This window comes from Sphaerodactylus townsendi, linkage group LG04, assembly GCF_021028975.2.
Source record: "Sphaerodactylus townsendi isolate TG3544 linkage group LG04, MPM_Stown_v2.3, whole genome shotgun sequence".
Lineage (NCBI taxonomy): Eukaryota > Metazoa > Chordata > Lepidosauria > Squamata > Sphaerodactylidae > Sphaerodactylus > Sphaerodactylus townsendi.
Genome location: NC_059428.1, coordinates 135,258,393 through 135,285,337, shown reverse-complemented (window position 1 = coordinate 135,285,337; position 26,945 = coordinate 135,258,393). Strand labels below are relative to the sequence as shown.

The 26,945-nt window shown below is 46.7% G+C and overlaps 1 protein-coding gene across 1 annotated transcript in view; it reads left to right on the top strand.

Moving 5' to 3' along the window:
• Positions 1–334: 334 nt before the first annotated feature.
• OLFM4 (olfactomedin 4) overlaps positions 335–26,945 on the top strand; it is a 37,675-nt gene continuing 11,064 nt past the window's right edge. The window contains exons 1-4 of the mRNA XM_048494540.1: positions 335–439; positions 5,125–5,277; positions 15,009–15,221; positions 17,365–17,521. Coding sequence (XP_048350497.1) covers positions 344–439; positions 5,125–5,277; positions 15,009–15,221; positions 17,365–17,521 — 619 coding nt within the window. The 5' untranslated portion in view covers positions 335–343. The remainder of the gene's footprint in view (positions 440–5,124; positions 5,278–15,008; positions 15,222–17,364; positions 17,522–26,945) is intronic.

Here is a 26,945-nt window from a genome sequence, read left to right as displayed (position 1 = left end):
AATGGATATAGAGTCTTAAAAATAACACCCTTGGAAACAGCAATTGAAAAGTAGGCACCAAAGCTGGGATGTTTTATTGCGATTGGCAGTTTTATTGCGCCTCTGATAAGAAACTTGGGCCCGCTGGGACGTAATGCACAGACGATGCATTGTTCTGGTTTGCTCCTGCTGGTAGGTGACTCAGGCACTCTGCCGATTGGCTCATCAACCTGCGTGAGAAATGCCAGGTGCGATTGCACAATTGCATCTTGAGCGCAAGGCCCCCTCGCAGGGGAATTCCCATGCCTCCTCATAAAAGGGCTCTCCCTGCCCGTCCTCCCCTGCATCCCTCCAGGCGGTGAAGATGAAGTTGCCCAGCGCTGTCGGGCTGCTCTTTCTCCTCCAAAATGCTTTAACCTCCGCTGTAGCAGAGACCACTGTAGCAGAGACCGCATATGAGGTAAGAGATGCCCCAGGATGGTTGACTGGCAGCTCCAAATATTGGACCTCACTTGCTCCTGCTGTTTGGGACCCAAGTCCCTCGGTATTCCCAGGGTCCAAGTAAAGGTCCGTGGCAGCTTTCTGGCCTCACTTAGAGCCATGGTGCACAGAGACATTTTCCCAAGAAATGTCTATTCAAAGATAAAAAGTGGTGTTGTGGCTTGAGTGTTGGACCAGGATCTGGGAAACTCGGGTTCGAATCTCCACTCTTCCATGAAATCTGTACCATGGGCCAGCTGCACGTTCTCAGCCCAGCCTACCTCCCAGAGTTGTCGTGAACGCAAATGAGAGGAGAATGATGTAAGCTGCTGTGGGTTCCCGCTGGGGAGAAAGGCAAGGATCAGACAGACCTTCATATGACAGACAGACAGATGGACAGCCCGCGTGGAGTAGTGGTTAAGAGCAAGTGCACTCTAATCAGGAGAACTGGGTTTGATTTCCCACTCGGCCACTTGAACTGTGGAGGCTTATCTGGTGAATCAAATTAGCTTGTGCACTCCAACACATGCCAGCTGGGTGACCTTGGGCTAGTCACAGTTCTTCTGAGCTCTCTCAGCCCCACCTACCTCACAGGGTGTTGGTTGTGGGGGGGAGGAAGGGAAAGGAGATTGTCAGCCCCTTTGAGTCTCCTTGCAGGAGAGAAAGGGGGGGTATAAATCCAACTCTTCTTCTTCATCGTCTTCTGACAGACAGACAGACAGACAGACAGACAGACAGACAGACAGACAGACAGACAGACAGACAGACAGACAGACAGACAGAGAATCAGTGGCAAGGTGGTACCTGCTCCCCCAAGAAACAGTGTCCTGGACTCTGTTCATTTGGCTCTTCTTGATCTGACCAGGATTTTCCTGGTGGATTTTCTAAGTTATGTTGCAGTCATCTCCTCTGAGAAGAACAGAAGAATTTAGATTTATACCCCACCTTTCTCCCCCGTAAGGAGACTCAGGGCAGCTTACAAACTCCTTCCCTTTCTCTCCACACAACAGACCTCTTGTGAGGTAGGCAAGGTTGAGAGAGCTATGAGAGAACTGTGGCTGGGCCAAGGTCACCTAGCAGGCTTCATGTGTAGGAGCGGGGAAACAAATCCAGTTCACCAGATTAGAGTTCACCATTCATGTGGAGGGGAGTGGGGAATCAAACCCAGTTCTCCAGGTTACAATTCACTGCTCATTTGAAGGAGTGGGGAATCAAACCTGGTTCTTCAGATTGGGGTCCACATGCTCTTAACCACTACATCACTCTGGGGAAGGGACAAGGAATAATTAAATGGTATTTGTAATTTACTTAGCAAGGGTGTTTATTACAAGTGGGCACCCCCTTTCCCCAGGTGCCTCATAACAATCCCATGCAGACCAAGAGCTGGGCTGGGGGAGAGAATTCTACAGCATTATAGCAATAATATGCTACTTATGGAAGGCAGTGAAAAAGTCCTGATTTTCCTATCCATTTCTTCCCCATGTCTAAACATGGTGGCTTCACCTAACCAGGAAAGTTAACTGCAGCCTCATTGGGAAAGTTAGATTTTGCAGAAGTCTTTCCTTCAAAAGGGAGTCATGAGATCTCCCGAGAACAGCAGATGGGATGGTGCAGCGCTGCCCTTTGGACCCCCCCCCCCCATAAAGCTAAGCACATGGAACTATTGTCCAGTGGTCATGCGCTCTGAAAGCAAATGAGGTGGCCTATGAAGAAGTACTTGTCCAAACCCACTGCCTAACTTTTGAGGGTGCAGCAGAGAAGCCTGAGATCTGGGCGCCCACACGGAGCCTGGTGTTTTGGCCTGCTGTGGTATAGTCACAGTAACACAATTTTTGGCCTGCCTGAAGAAGAAAAATAAATCAGGGAGGGAGCCTGTAGCAAATCAGTGGTCTGAGTGTCAATGCTCAGCCTCGTTCACAGCCCTTTGCAGATTTCTGAGAGGTGTTTTTTTTGCAGTCCTACCAGAGCCCTCCTCCGACCCAGCTCGGAAGCAGCCTGCCAACTTCGCAAGGGCTCTGCCTGCAAAAGCTGCCCTCCTTTTGGTTGTCAACTCTGGGTTAGGAACAAAATTACTACAAGGACCACTGGCACACAGAACTGAAGGGCGAAGAAGAAATTTATAAGGACTAAAACCACTGTTGTGTTAATATTACTGTTATTTGTGTATTCATCTATATATATAAAAATCTAACAGTGTGTTTGTCCCTGATGGTCTCCCTCAGAAGCTGCTGGGTGTATCGCCCCCAAATTTTCACAGGACGTCCCTCCCTGTTGCTGGCAGGTACTCGGACCTTCCAACCACCGAAAGTCCATACCTAAGCCAGGTAAAATATCTTTTTCCTGGCGCACCAGGCCATGAAGCAGTCTGTGCTTAACTGTCACCCTTAGAATGTTCGTGCAGCCTGTCTGTCTGTGGCCTGAGGGCTTGGTATGAGGGCTTAGAATGTTCGTGCAGATGGGCAGAGATGAGCAGTGGAAACAGTAAATAGGTAATACTGTTAGGTAATACGAATGGAAGTGAAACACATACACACTTTGCCGTGTGAGACGTCAGGTGGAGTTCCCCCCCACACGCAGGTAACTTTCACTCTCTGTGCCTCACCCACTGCTACCACACAACACACATCCAGCTCATCCTCAAGCACACCTCACTCTGCCCTCCCTCACATCCAACCACCACACTTACCCACTTCCTCGCCACCCATATTCGCCATTTTAGCAGCCTCTTTTACTGTAAGAGAGTGAGCTGGAGTTCTGCCTTTTCTTCTAAGAAAATCCGCTGGGTGGGCGGGGCTTAACTCCACACCTACCGGCTCCGGCTTCTTTTGCATCAACCACGGCCCTTTACGTAACCCAGGGGAGCTGGCCCTGATCTGAGCGCCTCACCACCACCCCTGCCTCTGCTGCCTGACTGGGATAGCCTGCTTGCCCCACTTCTGCCTTACCCAAGCCAGGACTGTGCGTGTCAACCAGCCTCATGGACAGCGGGATTCACACTCTGGACAGTTCCGTTGTGGAGTGGGAAGGGTTACCTTATACTAAAAAACAAGACAGCACCATATAACAATGTGCATTGAAAAGGGAAAGAGGGATTCCATTTGACCACCCCAAAAGGCTATGCTGGGGATCATTGGACCTGCATGGACATCTGTGTGGGTTGTGGATTGTGATAAGAAGGACAATTGCCTCAGCAACGCATGCACTTAGAAAAATGTGGAAAAGAAATGCTCAAAAACTACCTAGAAAATGTGGAAGAAGAAATGCTCAAAAACTACCACAGGAAGAAAAGAAAGAACCAGAGCAATTTTCAAGCTGATTATTAGATGAAATAATGTAAGAGCCTCAAAAGAGCCCTGCTGGATCAGAGGAGTGAGCTACCATCTAGTCCAGCATCCTGGCTCACACAGTGGCTAACCAGTTCTTCTGGAGGTCCAACAACAGGCCATAGAGGCCAAGGCCTTCATAAGAATTTAAGAAGAGCCTTGCTGGATCCGACCAGTGGTCACCTAGTCCAGCATCCTGGCTCACACAGTGGCCAACCGGTTCTGCTAGAGAGCCAACAGGGAATGGAGGCCAAATGAGGACAGTGTTCAGAGGGGGGGTCGTGCAGTTCTGGCCACCCCAGCAACAGCAGGGGCACAACTGAGCCATGGTGGAAGTGATGAACGAGGGCCGAGGGTCAGGACAGGAAGGCTGACCCCCACCCCGACCCCCATGGCCCAAAGAATCCCAAGGAGGAGCAGGGAAAATGAATGCAGAAGGCCGGGCATTTGTGGTAGTTTTTGAGCAGTTCTTGAGAAACCGATGGTTGGGAGGCACAGGAAGGGATTTTTTTTTTTGCTTTGAGGCGGCTGGTGGGTGGGCTTGGCCCCCGAAATGCACGGACATTTGGACTGATTTAATCATATGATAGGACGCCAGCTTCCGCTACACGGTGAGAATCTCAGCTGTGATTCTCTTCACAGAGAAGGCAATTTCTGCTAATTCCACCCCCTCCTGCAAACCGAACATTATTCCTGAGAGTCCTCTGAATGCCCCCTGCCCAGAACAAGACTTGGTGAAGCTGTGTCCGTGCCTCAGGAGGAGGAAGAGGGAAAGTCTTGCCCTGTGAAGTTGACTTGCAGGGCTGAAGTCTGTGTCAGATGCTTGCCTTTCCCCCCCTAAAAACAGATTCCACTGACCATAGTGAACATACTGATCACCCAACAGGGTGTGGCAGAACTGCCCCCTCCAGCTTCCTGTTTTACCTGGGGAAGGTGGAATTGACCCAGCTGGCCCACCTTAAGACAGCTTTCTGTTTATCTTAAATCAAACATTAAAAGAATGCAAAAGAAACATTTACACAGATACATTGTACACAGATACTTTCAGGGGCGAGTTGCTCTTTACTGATCCAGTGAGTGGGGATTGTGTGTGGGGTGGGGGTGGGGGGTTGGCTTCTGCTTTTCAACCAGGCATCAATCTTTGAATGCAGGAGTCAAGCAGAAATTGTCAACAATGATCAGGCAAGGCTGCTTTATCACAACTGATTTCATGAACGGCCTGTGAAAATGCCCAATACTGCAGTGTTTCCTTGTTCTTTTCTCTGCATGGCTCTACCATCAGAGAGAAATGCTACCAGGCAATCAGTAGACTGACCTTTTCCTTACTCTTTTATCATTGCAGCCATTTACCACTGTCAGCGGCTCTTTGGACGACCACGGAGTATGCCAATGCTCGGTATACTTGCCGGACACCACGTTCCCTGTGCAGAAGGTGGAGAGGCTGGAAATTCTGGCCCAAACGCTCTCCGTGAAATTTGAGCAGGAACTCTCTAAAGTAAGTGGCTCTGCCTTTTGCATTGCAGTAGTCCTCCAACAAAGAAATTTCAATGGGATGGGAGTCCTCCCTGGAAGTCTGGGGTCACTGCTCAGAGGCAAGCAATCAGTAAAGCACCTCTGAATGTCTTTTGCCTTGATCTGGATGGCCCAGACAGGTCTCGGAGGCGACGTAGGATTGGCTTGAATGGGAGATCACCAAGGAAGTCTGAGGTCAGGACACAGAGGCAGGTAGTGGGAAACCACCATCACCAGCTCTTGTAAGCTGAGTAGGGTTGGCCTTTGTTACTACTTGGCTGGGAGACCACTGAAGGAGTCCAAGGTGGCTATGCGGAGCCAAGCAGTGGCAAACCTCCTCTGTTAATCTCTGTCAGCCTCACAATACTAGAACCAGGGGGCATATATTGAAAATGCTGGGGGGAAGAATTAGGACTAATCAAAGGAAACACTTCTTCACGCAACGTGTGATTGGTGTTTGGAATATGCTGCCACAGGAGGTGGTGATGGCCACTAACCTGGATAGCTTTAAAAAGGGCTTGGATAGATTTATGGAGGAGAAGTCGATCTATGGCTACCAATCTTGATCCTCCTTCATCTGAGATTGCAAATGCCTTAGCAGACCAGGTGCTCAGGAGCAGCAGCAGCAGAAGGCCATTGCTTTCTCATCCTGCATGTGAGCTCCCAAAGGCACCTGGTGGGCCACTGCGAGTAGCAGAGTGCTGGACTAGATGGACTCTGGTCTGATCAACTTGATGGCTCATTGCACACAAACTCATCCTTCACAAGCATTCTTTACAACACCCCTCCCACTTTCTTGTGGGGGAAAAAGACTCAGATCTCCACTCCTGCCAGTGTAAACAAGGACTTTATAGTGGGATCAGCTGGTGTCAGAAATCTAAAGGTGCCTGCAGGCTCAAAATGGTTGGGGAGTCCTATCCGGGACTTCTTTGTATTAGGACTGGAAACTTTAATCCATTTAATTGATTCATTGATCATCCCATGCACTGTTGTATAGTCTTGTGGGGGGTGTTTGTTGATAGCCTCTGTGTTCATTTGACAAGGCAATTTTTGTTGCAGTGAGCTCCAGAGGTGTTCCTCCCATTGGGCAAAGTGGGCAGTTGCCCAGGGCGTAGCCTTGTGGGGGGGGGCGTAGCTTTGTTTGTGGGATTTTTTGAATTTTCAGTGTTTTTTCCATTTTTGGCCTGCAGGGGGCGAAGTCTTTAGGCCAGCAGCACCAAAATTTCAGGGATTCTTTGGAAGACTCTCCTGATGATATCACCCAGGTTTGGTGAGGTTTGGTTTAGGGAGTCCAAAGTTATGGACTCCCAAAGGGAGTGCCCCATCCCCCATTGTTTCCAATGGGAGCTAATAGGAGATGGAGGCTACACCTTTGAGGGTCCATAACTTTGGACCCCCTGAACGAAACTTCACCAAACCTGGGTGGTATCATCAGTAGGGTATCATGAAGATACTCTGAAATTTTGGTGCTGCTACCTTAATAATTGCACCCCTGACAGCAGGCACCCCTTAAATTTCCCCAGATTCTCCTTTTAAATCCACCCCCTTCCTGCCAATGCTTGTTTTCTTTCTTTCTTTTATTCTCTCAATGCCTAATAAAGGTGGTTATTGTTATTATTATTATTGTTGTTGTTATTATTATTATTATTATTAAATCCATCCCCTTTGGCATGGATTTAAAGGGAGAATCTGATGTCCCCAGGAGGATGGGGGGGCATCAAACTCAGATTTTGCCCAGGGCTCCAGTTTGCCCAGGTACGCCTCTGGTGAGCTCCAATAACACGGTACAGAAAATCAAAAATGCTTTTTCCTTTCACCCATGTATGGTAGCTATAGTTAATGAAGTCATAATCTTGTCTTAAACAACCCTATCTTATATTTCTTTCAATATCTAAATATGCACCTGGGTTAAGTTTTTCATCCAAATTCATTTAAATTTAATTGGTTAATTAATTGGTCAAAAAGGCAGGTGATCCATCTCACAGAAATTATTGGATCAGTTGATATCCCTGCTTTAGGGACATGGTTTGAGCACTTGCGAGCAGCTGCTGCATGGTTTGCAGTGTCTTCTGGGACCCAATAAAAGGTGAATGGAATGAATTCATGGATGCAACAGGTTTATTGGATCCTCCCAGATCACTCTTGTGTCCCCCAAAATGTGAGAGGAAATCCCTATTATTCCACTTAAAACAAAGTCCCTCGCTTTGTGTGGCTTTGGTCGTTTCCAATAGGAATTCAGCTTCTCATTTCTCTTGCAAAAACCATAAATAACCCTCAACCTCTGTGATCTCGGGAATATAAAAACAGTCAAAAGCCAGAGTCGCTCGGTGCAAAATATGCAGGATTTCAATTAAGTGTCCAGGAGAAATGCTACTTCTCCAGGAAGCAGACATCTTAACAAATGAAGAGTCCTTGAATTAATCAGAAGCAAAGACAGAGCACTATGTTATAAATTCTGGCCATAAATATTCATAAACCTTCCCATAATATAGTTGAGAAAGTGTGTGTGTGTGTGTGTGTGTGTGTGTGTGAGTGAGTGAAAAACATAGAACAACTGGGAGATGGTGAAGAAGATGACTTCAGGAAACATTTTTGTTGCTTAATTTGTTTCCAGTGATATAAACAGAGCAAACACAGCAAACCGTCTCCCTGGGGGGAAAATAGCAAGAGGGGATGAACGGCCCTCTCTTCCTCACCTGGGCCAGTGGTGGGATTCAGCAGGTTCGCACCACTTCGGTAGAACCGGTTGTTAAAATGGTGCTTGTAAAGAACCAGTGGTTAAATTATTTAAATCCCACCATCGGAACCGATTGTTAAATTATTTGAATCCCTTCACTGAGTCCTGGACCCAAATATCCCAGCTGAAGTTTGTCTGATAGGCCCCATGCCTGTGGAACTCAGCCTTACTCTACTAATTTGAAGGGGACTCCCTGGGTGAGTTGCCATCTTTGGACTGGACATTTCCTGGAGATTTGGGGATAGAGCCTGGGGAAAATAATGCCACAGAGGCCACCCCACCCAAAGCAACTATTTTCTGCAGGGGATCAAATGCAATTCTGGGCACTCTCCAGGCCCCACTTGGAAATTGGCACCCTTAGCTCACAGAAACGTCCAGGTGGATTCACGAGCCCCTCAATTCATTGCTGGCCCTGCTAAACTGAAGGAAAGGAAACTTAAAGGAAACTTAACTCTCACCTACCTGAAGGATCTTTATGTGTGCAGAAGCACCCAGAATGGCTGGTTTGACCTCTTCAGTTGCTCAGGAGGGCTGGAGTATCTATGGTGGCTGACCCTGCCAGGCGATTCTCTACTTGCCTTTGAGTTGCTCCACCACAGATCGTCCAGTAGTCGGATTCTTATGCCCCTCTTTTAAAGCCCCAAGTTAGCCGTCCTTTCTTCATTATTATGAGGCGCGCTCTCTTAGGGTTGCCAACTTTCTAGGAGAAAAATGTTGTATCTCCTTAATGGAGGCCTAATGTATGGAAAGGAACATCAGAATATTTCTGTGGCGTGCAGGTAAATAACTGCCTTGCCATTTGCTGCAGATCAAACTGATATCAAAGATACGACTAGAGGGACCAGTCTCACCTGAGGCAAGCTTCCTCCCACCTCCTCTTTACAGCCCCAGTTTATTGCATGTTTGTCCCCTCCCTGTAAGTCTTTCACTCCCCTTTCCACTGTTCCGGTTGCTCTGAACTGGCTTTGTCAATAGCGAGAGAAAAATCTGAAAACAGGAAACAGTTGTGGGAACTGACCACAGCTTCTCTAATTTCTTCCTTCGAAATCTACCTCTCTGCTAATCAGCTGGAGTTCTTGCCTCAGTTCTGGGGCTGGGGGTGGTGAAGCCTAATGAAGGCAGGGTTTGGGATGCCATAGAATCCACCCTCCATTCTCTCCAGGGGAACTGACCGGTTGTAATCCCAGGAGATCTCCAGGTCCCACCAGGTGGTTGGTTAGTCTAGAGCCATGATGGCGAACCTATGGCACTCCATATGTTCATGGACTACAATTGGCCATGCTGGCAGGGGCTGATGGGAATTGAAGTCCATGAACATATGGAGTGCCATAGGTTCGCCACCACTGATCTAGAGCAGGGGTCTGCAACCTGTGGCTCTCCAGATGTTCATGGTCTACAATTCCCATCAGCCCCGGTGAATTGGCCATGCTGGCAGGGGCTGATGGGAATTGTAGTCTATGAACATCTGGAGAGCCACAGGTTGCAGATCCCTGGTCTAGAGGGACATGCCACAGGGCATTCAACATGATTTACAGGAGACCTGAAAGCAGTGAAGCCCAACAAATGAAGCTTAGAAGGTTGTTGCAGTTAGATTAGCTTAGCCCAAGTTCCAGGCAATCGGGGCAAACCTTGGAGGTTGTTTGGGCTGTGGGTGTTGAGAACGGAATCTTTCCCCCCCTTCCTTGGCCTCCTTTCCATCAAAATACCAGGAATCTGCTTAAGTCCCGACCTTTTTCAGGCTGCGGGTGCCTTTGGAATTCTGACGTAGCATGGTGGGTGCTGCCACAAAATGGCTACCATGGGAGGCACAGATTACCTTCAGTCACAGCCTTATGCTATTGTGGTAGCTGTTGCCAAAGCAAGCACATTCAAAATCTCACTACACCACTAAATTAAAAACAAAAACAAAAACCCACCCACCCTCAATCAACCCTATGTTGCAACTGACCACCTCCTTTCCTCTGGTGCCCATCTGCGGATGTCTGTGTGATATGCGGAACTACTCAATATTTAAAATACTAAAGAATTTATTAGAAGTAAAAAGTCAACACACATACTTTCTGCACAGCAACGGATGGGGCAAGAAGTGCAGAAAAAGGTATACATACTCAATTTCCATGTCTCTCACTCTGCATGCCCCTATGCGTGTCTTGTTTTAAGGCAGGCACTTTAACTAGTAAGTTATAGTTTGCGTAAATGTTTCCACTACTGTGGGGTCTCTTTCAAGGCAGCCAGTCTTTGGGTTGCTCCATGTGGCAATGGCGGCCATCAAAATGGAGATCAGGTGTGAGAAAGAACTCTTTCTTCGGGATGGAATCAATAGGACAGATGGCACTTGCCTTCCGTGCCACGGGAGCAGCAGTGGCGTAGGAGGTTAACCTATGTATCTAACCTGGAGGAACCGGGTTTGATTCCCTGCTCTGCCGCCTGAGCTGTGGAGGCTTATCTGGGGAATTCAGATTAGCCTGTGCACTCCAACACACACCAGCTGGGTGACCTTGGGCTAGTCACAGCTTCTTGGAGCTCTCTCAGACCCACCCACCTCACAGGGTGTTTGTTGGGGGGGGGGGAAGGGCAAGGAGATTGTAAGCCCCTTTGAGTCTCCTGCAGGAGAGAAAGGGGGATATAAATCCAAACTCTTCTTCTTCTTCTACCCTGCTTGGTGATTGTATTTATTTTCATTTATTTAGAAGAGGGTTCTCCGACATGGTGAAGCTTTCTATAAAACCCAACCCAGGCCCTTCAGTGATAATTTTGTGCAGAGGGAAAGGAAGAAGTGTTTGGATTTATATCCCCCCTTTCTCTCCTGTAGGAGACTCAAAGGAGCTTACAATCTCCTTTCCCATCCCCCCCCCCCTCGCACAACAAACACCCTGTGAGGTGGGTGGGGCGGAGAGAGCTCTGAAGAGCTGTGACTTGGCCAAAGTCACCCAGCTGGCATGTGTTGGAGTGCACAAGCTAATCTGGTTCACCAGATAAGCCTCCCTAGCTCAAGTGGCAGAGTGGGGAATCAAACCCGGTCCTCCAGATTAGAGTGCACCTGCTCTTAATCACTACACCATGCTGGCAAATGTAGGGGGGCAAATGTAAAAGCACTCCTTTGCCTACATCCAGTCTTCTTATAGCTCTTTTCAGATTTCCACACTTAGGGTAACAAAGGTTAAAGTGCCCTGTTTCCAGACATAGGACTACCAATTTTTAAACTGGTTCTTAAGACTGTCTCTTTAATAGCAGTTTGAGCTACAGCCAATTGTCAGGTGAAGATATTTACGTCCATACCACGAAAAGCTCCAGTGGCCCATTTCCTCGCATTAAACCTCTATCAAAGGGACATGACATCGCCATCCTGTCCAGCTGGAATCCTTCATACCCTCTACAAGTACTGTAGAAAGGCTGTGGAACTTGACATTTGTGACTTCTGTGCCACTAAAAATCAGTGATAAAATTCAAAAGCAATCTTCTTGAAGCCCTTTGTCCCTATCGAATCATTCTGGCTGCTGAATGAATATACGATGGTGGGAAAGGTCGCCTCCCTTGACAATTGTGGCAATCTGTTGCCGTAAATGGTGGGTCTGTCGACGCCAAACTATACTGTTTTCATTTGATTTGGATCTGTGAGTGCAAACGGTGGATACTGCAAGGACATAGATGGGGGATATTGGAACAGAGAGAGGTCCAGCCTCAGCCAAATTCTCCCACTGTGAGAGCAGGCAAGAACGGAGAGACCGGGAAGTCTATTTGGAAGAGGCCAGAGGTGGGATCCAGCAGGTTCTCACAGGTTCCTGAGAGTAGGTTACTAATTATTTGTGTGTGCTGAGAGGAGGTTACTAATTGGTGATTTTGCCACGTGATTTTTGCCTTAGTTACGCCCCTCCTCTCAGCAGTAGCGTGCAGAACTTGAAGCAGACTAGCAGGAGGTGCACCGGCGTGCATGGCAGCGCCTTCCGCGCCCTCGCGTGCATTCATTTCCTCGCCCAAGCGACTGTGTGCAGTGACTGGGCGTCCTTGCCCACAGCCCCGGCCCAGGAATGCCTCCCGCCTCTGAGAATGCCCGCTGCCACACCCCCCCGTGCCATTGTGCCCCACCCAGCCCCATTGGCGCTATGCCACAGTTTGAATCCCACCACCATGGGAACCTGTTACTAAAATTTTTGGATTCCAGCACTGGGAGAGGCCCATTGATATTTTACCTCTGCGGAGTTAACACCTGATCCTTTAAAGCAGGCATCCCCAATGGGTAGACTCTAATTTGGGAAACCGGGTTTGATCCCCCACTCCTCCACATGAGCAGCAGACTCTAATCTGGGAAAGTGGATTTGTTTCCCTGCTCCTACACATGATGCCTGCTGAGTGACCTTGGGTCAGTCACAGTTCTCTTTGAACTCTGTCAGCCCCACCTACCTCACAGGGTGTCTGTTGTGGGGAGAGGAAGAGAAAGGAGTTTGTAAGCCGCCTTGAGTCTCCTTACAGGAGAGAAAGGGGTGTGTGTGTAAATCCAAACTCTTCTTCTTCTCTTCCTTGGGCTCCATGAAAATTTGAACCCAGTCCTCCCAGATGCTAGTCTGACACCCTCAACCACTACACCACACTGACTCTCTGACTTTTTTTATGTCTGATCTCCATGATCGGTGTCTGATTTAATTGTCTATTCAAACAATTACCTGCTGAATGGAGTGGTTACATTGGGGGTGGGGGGGTGGGGATTGTAGTACTCGACCTGGCTGTGTGAGAATGTGCAGGTGGGAAAAGCCATAAAGAAGCTAATGAACAGTTGAACGGGCCATTGAAAAATCAGCTCCCTGTTCACATAAATGAGCCCTTAATGACTTCATGTATCAGTCACTAACTCACAGCCCTTTCCTCTTCAGGCACTCAAACAGTTCTCCTTCCACTACTCAAAAAACCATCCCTAGATTTAAAAAAAGTTGGTAATTGCTGCCTGGCCTCCTCCTCCTCTGATACAGAGAGCTGGAGCAGACCAACTCCAGATCTCCTCCTCTGATACAGAGAGCTGGAGCAGACCAACCCCAGGTCTTCCTGGATAACTCCCAGGTTGTCGTAGGCCCTTGCCCATCTGGTTTCAGGCCAGGCTACCGGACAGATCTGCTCTAGTGGCTTCAGGGGAGGATCTCTGCTTGAACGTAGACAAAGTTCATGCCTTTCTGTTGCTCATCGGAAAGCCTTTGACGCAGTAGACCGTCTCATCCCACTGAGGTATTAGGAGGCAGAAACAAGTATCTGGGGATGTGCCTTGGATTGAGTTAGAACATTCCTCAAGAAGCATACTCAAAATGTTGCCCTTGGAGACCCTCTGTCTTCAGTTTGAGAATTACCTTGTCGAGTTCCTCATGGTGCCTCCTTATTCCCCCATGTTGTTCAAAATTATGTAAAGCCTATCAGAGAAATCATTAATATCTTCAGAACTCGATGTCACCAATCTGTGGATGACACCCAGCTTTGCAGTGGAGGTCCTGCTTGACTGCTGCAGTCAAATGACTGAAAGTTAAAATTAAACCCAGACAAGATGGAAGCGATTCTGGTTGGGAAGGCAGACGTCTTGAATGACCTTGTGCTTCCCATTTTGATGGTGTTCAGCTGACATTTGCTAACCCAGTTACGGGGAGAAAGTGTGCTTGGGGGACTTTGTAAACTGGCCGACTCTCAGAGAATACACCTACAACATGCTGGGCAAACTACACCCAATAGCGGGTGGGCAGAATCATCCTGACATGGCAGACGGTGGTAAATATGAAAGGAGAAGGATGGAGGAGTGGAAGGGAAGGGGGAATTGGCTGGCAGGCTGCCAGGAAAAATAAAGCATCCCCTGACTGTTGTGTTCATATGGGAGCATCTTCAAGCCGAGTTTTTGGAAGAAGATCACTAGTTTAGCTATTTTCAAAAAACCCGGGTTGAGAGAACTAGAACGGGCTGAAGTCGTTTTGAGGAAGAGAGCTGTGTGGTTCTTATAATGTGCTCAGGCTGTTATAGTTATGCTATACAGAATCCACGATTGAGAAAAGACCACTGTAATGCATTCTGTGTAGCTCTCTCTTTGAAGTCAATTTGGAGACTCCATTTAGCTCAAAATGCTTCATCGAGGTTATTATCGGGAGCTAGGCAGTCCACAGTCACTCCATCAGCTGCCCATCAATTACCTGGCTCAATTCAAGGTATTGACTATCACTTACAAAGCCCTTCACGGCACTGGCCCCTCTTATCTGCCTCTTTCCTTACACTCTGCCACAACAGCTTCGCTGATCAGGGCAGGGTCTTCTGCAGGTACCATCTTGCAGACAGACGAAGTTGATAACCACCCATTACTGGTGCCTTCTCTGTTGTGCCCTCCAATCTAATGGAATGGCTTCCCTGACAAGGTTAGGAAGTCTCCCACTCTCCTGGCTTTCTGTAAACTATGCACCATGTAATTATCCAAAAAGAACTTTGTGCACAGGTAAATAGGACTGTACTGTGATGAAAGGGTGACAAAATGTAGCTCTAGGAATTACCTGGAACTCTATGGTCAGAACTTCCTGTAAGCCGACAAAGTGTTAATTTTCCTCTTAATTTTTCTCTTGGGTAGCCACTCAAAATTTTCCTGTAACGCTCTGGCAACAACTTTGTCTTCTTCTCTGCTAAAATTTCACAATTAGGCACCTTCTTGTTCAACTCAGTAAAATTTGCTAAGAAGAGGGCTGATTAGCAATTACACGTCTCCCATCCTGCAGACATCTTGCTTTATTCTGTGCTCAAATTCTTATCTGGTAATTCTAGGCTCTAGTATTCTGAGTTTCAAAAATAAAGCGATACAGTGTTGGAGATTAGCTGCTAAGCGACTTCTGTTGTACCCGCGTTAATTCGCAACGTAGTTGATCGGGACAAGACGCCGAAAGGCACAGTGGAAAAGAAGTATGATCTTTTATGCAAGGGGCATTTAAAACATTTGCTGAAACGGAATGCGTTCATCTGTGTGTTTACAGGTCTGGAAGTATACAAAGGCCGTCGAAATCTACGAGCAAAAGATCCTGAATCTAACCCTGAAGGTTGAGGCCATGGAGAAAACCAGCATTTCTTACACTGAACTGGACTTCCAGCTGGTGAAACTGGAAATCGCTGAAATGGACAAATTGGTCTCTCAGCTGAAGAGCACGCTAACTGGGAGCAATGTGATTGTCGAGCAGCTGTACGAAGAGGTATGGTTAAAATGTTGCCCACCCTGCAGTTCTTGACCCTAGGGGAATGGGTTCCCCAGACTGTCCTGCGCTTTGTTCCTATGCAGAGGGTAGAGTTGCCCCCCCCTTAAAAGGCACTAAGACTTGTGAAAGGCCGTGAAGTAGAAGAGTACATTATTGACATTCTTGATTACATCTCTTGTCCTATTTCTCCCTTTAGTTAGCACACTCCTCTCCTTATGGTACCACTCCAAACTCTGGGGGCTCTACCAATGCATTTTCATAAGCATGCAAACTACTGACAGCTGGGAGCAAATCCAGAGTCTCCAAGCATGTTCATATTTTGACCTGATGGTGTCCCACCAGTGTCCGATAACTGCCAGTCTTTCATCCATCACTGTGACATGGTGAACCCAGATGTCCTATTGCTCTTCTCCTACTCCTACCAGAGAAGAGTTACGGCTTCCCTTTTGTGCCCTCTCCAACCAGAACTGCAATACAGTCCACTCATTAAAACCCCTCTCCAAGCCCGGGTGGCTCTTCCGAAGCATTTCCCATAAGCCTTTCCTGATCATGGATGAATAAAGGCCAGCAAGGAAAAGAAAGAAAAACAGCAATAACATCCATATTCCGTTCCCAGCATACAGAAAAACCCTCTGCATGCAAATTACAGCAGAAAGCGTCCAATCAACATCATTGCCATTAGTTCAGTTATGAGTCTTTGGCAACTTCTTGCCTTTGCAGGAGTTTCTGTATCTTATAAACCATAATACAGAATTTTGCCACCTGCTGAGATGCATAAGAATATCTATCTTCTAGCAAGATTTTTGTATAAAAGGTGTCCAAATCAGACATGATTGAATTTGCATATTGTGATAGCAGGGGAAGAACTAAAGAATTCCTTTCTCCCACATGAAGTTCACAATGTAAGAGGATGTGAGTCATGGAATCCACTTCCCCCATATTACAAAGTTCTCGGGTTCTCAGATGCCATAGAGGTTGTTTTTTTGATCTGCCCGATAAATTAGCTGAGAGAAAAGTGTCGAAGGGGGCCCTGGAAAAAGCCCATCTATATTCCCCTGTCACTATGGTGGAAGGGGCTGCTGAGAAGCCTGTCCATGTCTTTAACAGTTCATATAAAGATGGTAACATGACAACATTTGTTTGCAGATCAACATCATTGAGACGTTGATGAACAAGAGCTATTGCTTTTGTATTGTCGTGTTCCAGAAGGCACACGGGATCAAGCCCAATCTGTTTAAATGTTAAGATCATTTTCTCCACCCAGACTGGGTAGAGCATCGCTGCCAACAGCAGGGATAGTAAACCCAATGGCCGAGCATGTATTTTAAGCCAATAATTAATGGCTAACCTCCAAAAGTATGACCCAACACATACAAGCCCAGCTTCTTGCCTGAGGACAACACTGGGGGTACATTTTGGCATATTAAACAGAGCTCTAACGAACCAAGCTAAGACTCACTCTAGCTGAGCATCATAAGTGAGCTGGGCCAAGGATTTGGCTACGGACAATTTAATCACTGGGGGTATAAATCCACCTCCTTGTGCATGAAAAAGTCTCGGAATTGCCCGTACGCTTTTTTGCTCTGATTGAATAACTGAACGTACATATGTATTGAAAAACAATACCTAAATATTTATCCTGATCATGGAAAGTGTTGACAGCTAGGAGCAGTGCCATGATTAAACATCAACTGTCTGCTGGTCAGGTCTGGTCCAGAGCCTCTTGACCAGCACAGATCTACGTTCAGTACAGACCTACCAGTGGTGGGATTCAGCCGGTTTGCACCAGTTCGGTAGAACAGGTAGCTAATTTTTTGTCTGGAAGTATACAAAGTGAACCAGTTGTAATCCCACCACTATGCCCCCCACCCCCGTGGCCCACTTGAACCAGGGGGGCTTCAGCAGCCGGGGGAGGCACAACATCTGTGGGCCCGCCGGCTATTGTGCCCCCCCCGCTCAAACGGAACTGGTTGTTAAATTATTTGAATCCCACCACTGAGACCTACCCCCGACTATCTGAAAAGTGATCAGAGGAGGGAACAAACAAACAGCAGAAGATGTATAAATACGCCTTTCCAATCATTAAACTTGCAAGCCTTTCTTGTAGACAAAGCCAAACTGCATCGTTCTCCTTACCTAGATTAAGAATCTGAGCGTCATGGTGAATACGCTGGAATCCCTGGACAAGAACAACATCCTGGCAATCCGCCGAGAAATGGTGGCTCTCCAGGGTAAACTGAAGGAGTGCGAAAGAGACAGAAACCAGACCACCAGCAGCATCCCTCACTTCCCACCTGGTAAGCAGCTGCGTCGTTTGTTAAATGAAAACATACAGAAGAGTGTGTATAAATCCTTTCTTAGGGTGCATAGTAAGTGATGAGAGCTGGTGAACAATTCCTCTGCGTCTTTTTAAATGTGCATTCTGGAATCTGTAAGTGCGATGCACATTTATCTGCCCCTTCCTCCGGCAAATGTCCTTTTTAGTTAATTTATATCCTGGGGCGACCCAAAGCAGCTTACATAATCTCCTCTGGTCCATTTTATGCTCCCAACGACTTTGTGAGGTAGGCGAGGCTGAGAATATATGACTGACCTATGTTCATGCTTCTGTGGCAGAGCGGGGTTTCAAACCTGGGCCTCCCAGATCAAAGTTTGGCCAGATCACATCTCTTTAAGGCAGGGGTGGCCAACCTGTGGCGTCCAGAAGTTCATGGACTACAATTCCCATCAGCCCCTGCCCACATGGCCACAGGTTGGCCACCCCTGCTTTAAGGCTCTCTTTAAGGTCAGTAATTGTCAGAACTCTGTTCTCAGTCTATGGATGCCGTTCCAGTCATAGGGTTCCTGGGACAATAGGTGGATTGGCTGCTTACCTGGCTGGGGAAAATCCTGGTGGACTGCTTTCTTGGGGGTGGGGGTCCTCTGTCCGTTGGGGAGCCCTCATGCAATGCAGCTGACAAACAGGAGCTCAGAAGTACCTCTGACTGCTATCAGACAAAGGATGTGTTGTAGCAGGAGGAGGCAGGGCCCTTTGCCAAGGTCCTTTGGGCTGCTGGATGCACCTTTGCCTGGGACTTGCTGGCTCTCCTCTACAGCATTCAAAACCTGTCTAGTTTTGTCTCAAACCTTTTAGGGAGCGGTGTCCCACAGGAAGGTTCTGAGCACCAGGTAGCTCATAGATTTGCTGGAGGAAGGCTTCCATTAATTCCGTATTAAAAGATGTTGTATATATACAGAGAGATCCCCCTCCACCCCAACACACACAATGCAGCTCTATTTGGGCTGTTCCAGCTTCCACTTCATTTGTGTCTTTGTTAATTAGATTTTGGTCCCGCTCACCCCAATGGTCTCATGGGCTCCTTCTGCACATGCAGACTAATGCGTTTTCAAACCACTTTCACAACTGTTTGCAAGTGGATTTTGCTATTTCGCACAGCTTCAAAGAGCATTGAAAGCAGTTTGAAAGTGCATTATTCTGTATGTGCGGAATGAGCCATGGTGACTTACAATATTGAAATGGTTTAAATGAGTTAAAAACCAATCTAAAAGACAGCTAACAAATATAAAATATTAAATTATTAAAATATGTCACTCCATTCTGCAAACAAAACAGCCCAAACTTGTGGATTATACCCCAAAGTTCAACCTAAACAATGCAGCTTTGGTGGCCCCTGCAGAAGCTGAACAGGTTCAGCAGGGCACAGGAGCCTAAGAAGGGCTTTCACCTGGTGGCAGGTGACCAAGCCATCCTGCAATCAGTCACCTGCAAAGGGACCCTAGAGGATGACCAAAGGGAGTGTGGGAGGTTGTAATGGGGGAGGTTGCTGGACTCTTCCTTCCCTCTCTTCACCTCCCACCCCCACCCCCTTGGATCCTTCTTTGGGGAAAAGGCATTCTCTTGGACTAGGAAAGAGCAGGATTCTGTAGCCACCCACTTCCACACTGGATTGTTGCCAGCAGTTTCACACACAGCAGGGGACCGAGGCTTTCTGCCACACAGAGTTCAGTGTCCAAAATAAAGTGGTTGGCTGTGATCATCTTGGTCAAGCCCCGGGGGCTCTGTTTAAATCCTCTGCATCCCCAAGTTAACTTTAAAAAACAAAACAAAAAACAGCTGCTCTCTGTAGGACTGCCAGGCTATGTGAAGCAACCGACTAGAGTGTCAGGAGTGGAGTCATGGGTGGCATCATCTGTGCTATGTTGTCACTTCTGGGGACAATCCGGAAGTGACATAGAGTAGGTCTAGGAATTGCCAGAAAATTTATCACAGAGTTTCTAATCTAACCATTCCTAGAGCTATCCTGCATCATTTCCAGATTGTTCCTAGAATAATGTACCTGTTCAGATGTGTTGGTGTAAACATATAAAATAGTTGGTTAGTAGAGTAAATAATCACAGATGCTGCTTGACTAAACTTTACCACTTGCTTCTTCTATATGTTGAGAAGGTGTGTCTTCGACTGACTTAGAACAAATAAGTTTACAACTTCCTCTCAAGTGTGTCCTTGCTTAGAAACACATTGTTTATGGCAATATATTGATTAGCCAATGACAATCAATGGATCACTTCATTGATGCAGGTAGTTACTCGATGCCCCACTGGCTATGCTAAGCTAGCTGTTTACTAACAAACAGCATCATTAACTCTTTCATGACTGAAGAACTGAAACTTGCATAGACCAACAAGATGCCACAACAGGTTAATTTTTTTTTCTATGGCTGATAACAACCTTAGCCCACTGCTTCATTACAGGGCAATTCTGCCTAATTGTACATTGTCCTCTAATTTATGAAGTGAGCCAGAGTGTTTTGTGTTTTAAGGAAACTTTGTGTGAAGGAGCATTTGTTGTGAACAGGCAACTTCCCCGCATGCCGATCCTTCGGTGCCAGGCCTTCTGATACTTCCTTAGAAAGAGAAATACAGATGGTAGAAGACAAAGTAATCCTTGTTCAGAGACCTTCTTGTACTTTCATGCCTCGTCAGCACTGCTGCGCTTTCGGTTGGAGGGATGAGAAACCTTTTGTCTGTTGGGTCAAGTGGGGGAAAAAAACCCCCTCTGGCCCTCAAACCTTTCTTTCAAGCTTTATAAAGGACATTAGCCTCTTTCAGGAAATAGCGAGAAAGTTTCCAAAGTATTTGAAAGATTTGTCTTTGATTTATTGTGCATAAGAGTATGTTCTCCTGAAGCATCTCCTCTCCTTCCATTTCAAAAGGACTTCAGCTTTGATAGTAGCAAAGAGTTCTTCAGGGATCACGTGAGACAGAGGAGCGGCTAGTAAACTGGCTTTGCTTCTCCTGGTCAAAGCAACCATGATAGATAATTGCATCCAGTACAGCCTAGACGGGTTAATGAAATGCAGCCCCAGAAGACTGCAGTGTTGAGCTGAGAAGCAATATGTGAGTGCGTGTGCTTTTCCCCATTTTTTTTATCGACCAAAACCCGTTGCTCCAACTGTCCTTCCTCTCCTGAATTGCAGCTGACAATCAGGGATGGAGGGAGAGGAAACTGAGCCTGGGAGGTGGGAATGGGGGGCGATTTTTTCGCCCTTACGTGATGCCAATGGCACGCGCCCGGAATTGCCCCGTTGCAGCTTTGCCACTGCTGACAATATTGCAAGCCTGTGTCTGTAGCCCTGCTGGGGAGAGCAGTAACAGGCAGGGATACATAAGAACATTAGAACATAAGAACTAGCCTGCTGGATCAGACCAGAGTCCATCCAGTCCAGCACTCTGCTACTCGCAGTTGCCCACCAGGTGCCTTTGGGTGAACTTCAGGCTCCTTGTCACTCGCTGAAGCACATGAGCTAGAGATACCAGCCTCCAAGTGGGACCTGAATGTTAGGTCTTGGAACCTTAGACCAATAAACAGACTCTGAAGTTTCCATCAGTAGCGTTTATTAATGAGGTATCAAAACACGATACTTGGCGAAAGTCAGTTCTGGTGAAGCTGGCATTTCCAGTACCCTTTATTCCCTGCTGGAAGCCCCCCTGCCCCGCTTTCCCAAGAATTTGTGAATAACAGTCTTTGGAGCTGAGACAGTCCCAAGGTCAGCGGCAGATAGTGAGAGAGCCACCTGGCTTCCTGCCCCTATGAGATAATGGATGTAATTCTTTTCTCATGGGACAGAGGTGCTAAGGGAAGCCTAGTTTCCTACAAAACATGTGAAACCATAAAGTAAAGATCAAGGAAGGAATGTGCAGATGGTAGTGGTTACATATAGCAGGCTGGTTACATAAATCTCAGAGGAGCATTGGTTTGTTATTTCAGTCGGTTACATGGGATTAGGAATGCATCTTAACCACCTAGATGACATCCCCCTGACAACTGGGAATTGCCCAGAATTAAAGTTCATTTCCAGATGACAGAGCTTGGTTCCTCTGCAGAAAATGGCTGCTTCGGAGGGTGGACTCTGTGGCCTTGTACCCCACTGAAGTCTCTGTCCTCCACAGGGTCCATCTCCAAGCCTTCAGAAGTTGCCCACCCTGGACCTGGTAGCCCTACTGTGACCAGAGCATGACCCTTCTTTCTAGTCATCCCATCTGTCTCCCTGAAGACAATGACGAAATCCCCCAAATGCATTCTTACACTTTTTGGGGGAGTTGAACTCTGCCTAACCCAGAAACCCTCCCCACCCCCCGATAGTTCTCAGCACTTAGTGATAGAATGTGGTACAAGAGGATGGGGACAAAATGGGATTTTGGACCCCTCCCCCATAAGCCAACGGCCAAGAGGCATTGATTATTCTGCCATAAATCTTCTGTTCAGGTGACCAATGCCGTTTCGGTGCCAGACCCATGTCCTGTATGCATTTTAGTAACAGGTTCCCTCGCCAGCCCCCCCTCAGCAAAGGGGGCAGAGGCGTACCTAGGCAAACCTGAGCCCTGGGCAAAACCTGAGTTGGATGCCCCCCCATGGGCAGCCACCCCTACCACGACCCCGGCAACTTTTTTTTTTAAGCCAGGTAATATTTCCTTTAAATCATCATCACATTATAGAAAAATCGCCCTAAACTCACAAATCTGAACTCCAGCAATGCAGCGAAACACACAGGTGTCCCTTTGATGAGAGACTGGTGAGATAAAAGGTAATGAAGGTCGCTCTAGAATCAACAATGAATTGCAGTACCTGGAAAGGGGATTCACCCAGTTCATAGGGAGTTAAGTACATTATTAGTCGTGAATTGCTATATGGAACCTTTCTCTCTCGCCACGTTTCAGCAGTAGTACATTCTCCCTCCGGGGAGGCATGGAAAAGCAGACCCAATTAGTAACCCCCTCTCAGCACACACAAATAATTAGTAACCCACTCTCAGGAACTGATGAGAACCTGCTGGATCCCACCTCTGCCTGTATGGATTTACTAATTCCCCCTTCTGAAGTATTGAGAACCAGTGTGGGGTAGCAGTTAAAGCACTGGAATAGGATCTTGGAGACCCAGGTTCAAATCTTTGCTCTGCCACAAAAGCTTGCTGGGGTGACTCTGCCTCAGTCACATACAGATCTGTTAGTTCCTTTCATCTAACCTCTACAGGTTGTTGTTGTGGAGTGATAACACAGAGGAGAGGGGAATGAGATGTGCTCACTTCCCAGGTTCCTCTAAACAAAACCACACAGGCACACAAAAGTAAATTGTTCTTACGTCATGAAAAAAGGCCCATCTCTGAATAATGGAGACACATACATTTAATGTACCTTCTGATATTTACAAAATGAGACATTACTTTATTTTCTACCCCTTCCCCCACTGCAGACAGTACAGTTACATGAAATAAATGCCAAAAAGAACAATAATACAAGCTTCAGAATTTGATCAAGAAACGAATCTTCCTTCCCGACAATTGTACTATTGCATATATGTTAAAAAGTGTGTTTCATCAACGATCTTTTTTTTCTAATTCTAAATGGAGCCTCAACTGGATGCCTTCCCTCAAAGTATTTTTGACGTGACAAAACTAAAGCTGCTTTGAGCTTTAATAATTCATGCGTTATTTCCTAAATTAAAAACAAACGAGCGTTCAGGAGAAAGATCTCTCTTTTTTTTAAAAAGAGAAAGAATTCTGTACTTCTCTGCTACAGGAAAGCCTTGGCTGGATACTGGCTTGTTTTTATGTATGAAGCTCCTCATGAATTATTAAAACAAAAGCTAGCCTGGTGCTTGGTTTAATGACACGAGAAATTATTTCAAGCCACGTCTCACTGTGCCTGGCGAGTGACATTTTATCCTTTTATTTTCACTTTAAAAAAAAAACCAAGTTGCATATTTATGCACATAAGCATTTAATTGAATGACAACCATTACTGATATAGGTGTGCTAATTCAGACAACATGTCATCAGTTTAGGGCAAACTATAAAATGCAGCGGCAACATTATTTGATATCTCTGCTGCGAGAAGAACTTCCATTGATCCGGAGAGCAGGTAAACTGTGAGGCACCGAACAATAAAGCCAGCTCATAAAACCATTATCATCAGTATTGGCTTTTCTGTCCTATGCTAATGAAGGTATGTAGTAGAAAGTGCCATCAAGTCCCAGCTGACTTACGGCTTTCCAGGATTTTCTTGATGGTCTCCCATCCAAACATTAACCAGGGTCAACACTGCTTAGCTTCCAAAATCTGATGAGATCAGGCTTGCCTGGGCTGTCCAGTTCAGCATGATAAAGGCATAAACATCCCCAAATCTGGTGTTCTTGTAAAGGCCTCTGCCTTTATGCCCTTAAGGATAACTAGTCAGCTGACCAGATGGTAGACTAGATGGACCACTGGTCTGATCCAGCAAGGATCTTCTGATGTTCTTTTGCTTCTGCCTTTACCTTCCTTTTATTATCAGATTTCCAACTTGTGCCTCTCCAGATGTTTATGGATTGAGAAATCCCTATCACTTTCGCCAGCATGTAGCCACAATTGGCCATGCTGGCAGAGGCTGATGGGAATTGTAGTCCATGAACATCTGGAGAGCCGCAGGTTACAGACCCCTGAGCTAGCTATTTCTCTGTGAATACTTTTGGACATGGGTTTGCATTGCTTGCTACTGTTTGCTTATTAAAAGAGGAAAATAATTGGCTGTTGTAGGCTGCTGGCCCTTCCCGTCTATAGGAACAAATCAGCCAAGTGCTAAAAACCTGCTTTGGGAGTGATCCCTAAAAATACTTGTATGTAAAGGGCTTTCCAGCTACTGCTGACTCCTGGCAAATCCTCAAGGGGTTTTCAAGGCAAGAGATGTTCAGTGGTGGTTTGCCATGGCCTACTTCTGCATAGCAACCCTGGACCTGTGCAGTGGGCTGTGCAATTTATGTGCGCCAAGCAGAAGCCTTTTTTTTTTTATTCTCGCTGGACTGGAGGCATCCCACAAGGATAAGCAAAGCAAACAAGGGGCCGGTCCATTGACTGATTGACTGGAGTAGAAGGCAATATAAAGCAGTGCTACACGCCAGATCCACATGGATCTTTGATCTTCCATGGAAGCGCGCGGAAACAGGGCTTTGCCTTGCTCAAATCGCTTCTGTTTCTTCTGCTCTCCTGCGAATGAGTCGTTTCCATGCATGCTCAAGCAAGCAGACGTGGATTCTGCAAGATGGAAAAATTAAAATTCTCGCCTTCATCCACAACGCAGCAGCCAATCAGGAAAGCCGCTGAGCGGATTGTGCATTTGATCCGCCAACAGTGGGGAGTCCTGCGTTGCTGCTTTGGTGCTGGGAACAAGGATCGTTTGGGGGTGACAAGCTGCAGTGGGGACCATGGAACCATGATCAAAAGGTGCCGAATCTTTCCAAACCGGTTTGGATCTACATTCATTTTTTCAGTAGGGAATTGACCCACATTTGACGAAATCAGTTTTTATTCATTTGCAGTCCTAGTAGAGATTTAAATTGTGGTTTTCGAAATGTGTTTTTTTATCATCTTTTTATTTGCATGGTAAGCAGCCCTCAGTTCTGCAAGGTAGCCAGGAAGCAAATAAATGTTTTAACTAAATAAATAAATACTTGTTAAATTCTTTGCTGCCTGCCTGGAAGAAGAAGAAGAGTTTGGATTTATATCCCCCCTTTCTGTCCTATAGGAGACTCAAAGGGGCTTACAATCTCCTTGCCCTTCCCCCCTCACAACAAACACCCTGTGAGGTGAGCATGTGAGCTCCCAAAGGCACCTGGTGGGCCACTGCGAGTAGCAGAGAGCTGGACTAGATGGACTCTGGTCTGCTCCAGCTGGCTTGTTCTTATGTTCTTCTTATGTTCTTAGGTGGGTGGGGCTGAGAGAGCTTCGAAAAGCTGTGACTAGCCCAAGGTCACCCAGCTGGCGTGTGAGGGAGTGTACTGGCTAATCTGAATTCCCCAGATAAGCCTCCACAGCTCAGGTGGCAGAGCTGGGAATCAAACCCTGTTCCTCCAGATCAGAGCGCACCTGCTCTTAACCTACGCCACTGCTGCTCCCTTGATGAGTTATCAAGCACTTTTTGAGCTTACAAGTCATGGCTTGTCTGGCCTGGTAAATCACAATTTTGAAAGCCCAACATACATACTTCTGAAATGGCAATTGCTTTCGAAGTTGGCTTACCAGCCCTTTAGCCAAGGAAGGTATCAGTTAAACTTGATGGATCTGATACTTACTGGAAGTGAAGAAAAACCTGCAGTAAATGGCTATATAATTCACTGATGAGTTTTCCAGGTCATCTGCCTGTTAGCTGCTACACCTGCCCAGGCATAATAAACCATCCTTCTGGAATCACACTGAATCTTTGGCCATTTTGGCTGTTCAGTTCCCCCAACACATACAACAAAGATGTGAACGGACTGGGCCAGGCAAAGAGCTTTGACACAAGTTGCTCTCCAGTTGCTAGTTACTGTAAAAGTTGCTTGCCAAATGTGTATATTTCACTTCCACTGTCAAGACTCTATTCGGGTCAAATGTTAAAAAGTGCATAAAGGCATCGGCTGCACGATGGGGGCAAATGTGTGTCACTGAAAGATTTCTTGTATGGACGTATTTCCTCAAGCCCCGCTTTCAGTTTCTGTTCTCCCTGTAGCGAGCGAGCGAGCGAGATCACTTCTAGCACGAATTCAGTTTTTTCTTTGAGGCCAGAGTGGGCAGATTTGCCAGTGGGCTCAGCTTTGCCCCGGACCTCTTCTCTTTCCCTGCAGCCAGGCCCATTTACTCTCACCCTCCCCACTGCCTCTGTAAATGCTTGTATTGCTACATGGATAGGAACAACACAAGCAAGATCTCTTTCTGGCTGCACCCTATATTAAAAACATTTTAAAAGAAATGTTAAAAACAGCCCTCTTTGTTTGGCTTTTAAAAAGGAATAGCACAAGCAGGGGCTCTTTTTGTCGCCACCCCACCTTCCCCCGCTCTGCTCCCGCCCTCCTCCATGATTGGGAGGGCTTTTTACAGCTTTATTTCAGACAAGACTATATTTTTAACAATTTTCCTGGCTGCAGCAGTGACAGGAAGAGAGAGAGATAGAGAGAGGCTCATTCCGCACATGCAGAATAATGCACTTTCAAACTGCTTTCAGTGCTCTTTGAAGCTGTAAAGGATTAAAGTAAAAAACCACTTGCAAACAGTTGTGGAAGTGGGATTTGAAAATGTACATTTTATGCAGCGGGCTCATTCCGCGACATGCAGAATAATGCACTCAAATAAGCTTTCAGTGCTCTTTGAAGCTGTATGAATAAAATCCACTTGCAAAACAGTTGTGAAAGTGGTTTTGAAAATGCACATTTTA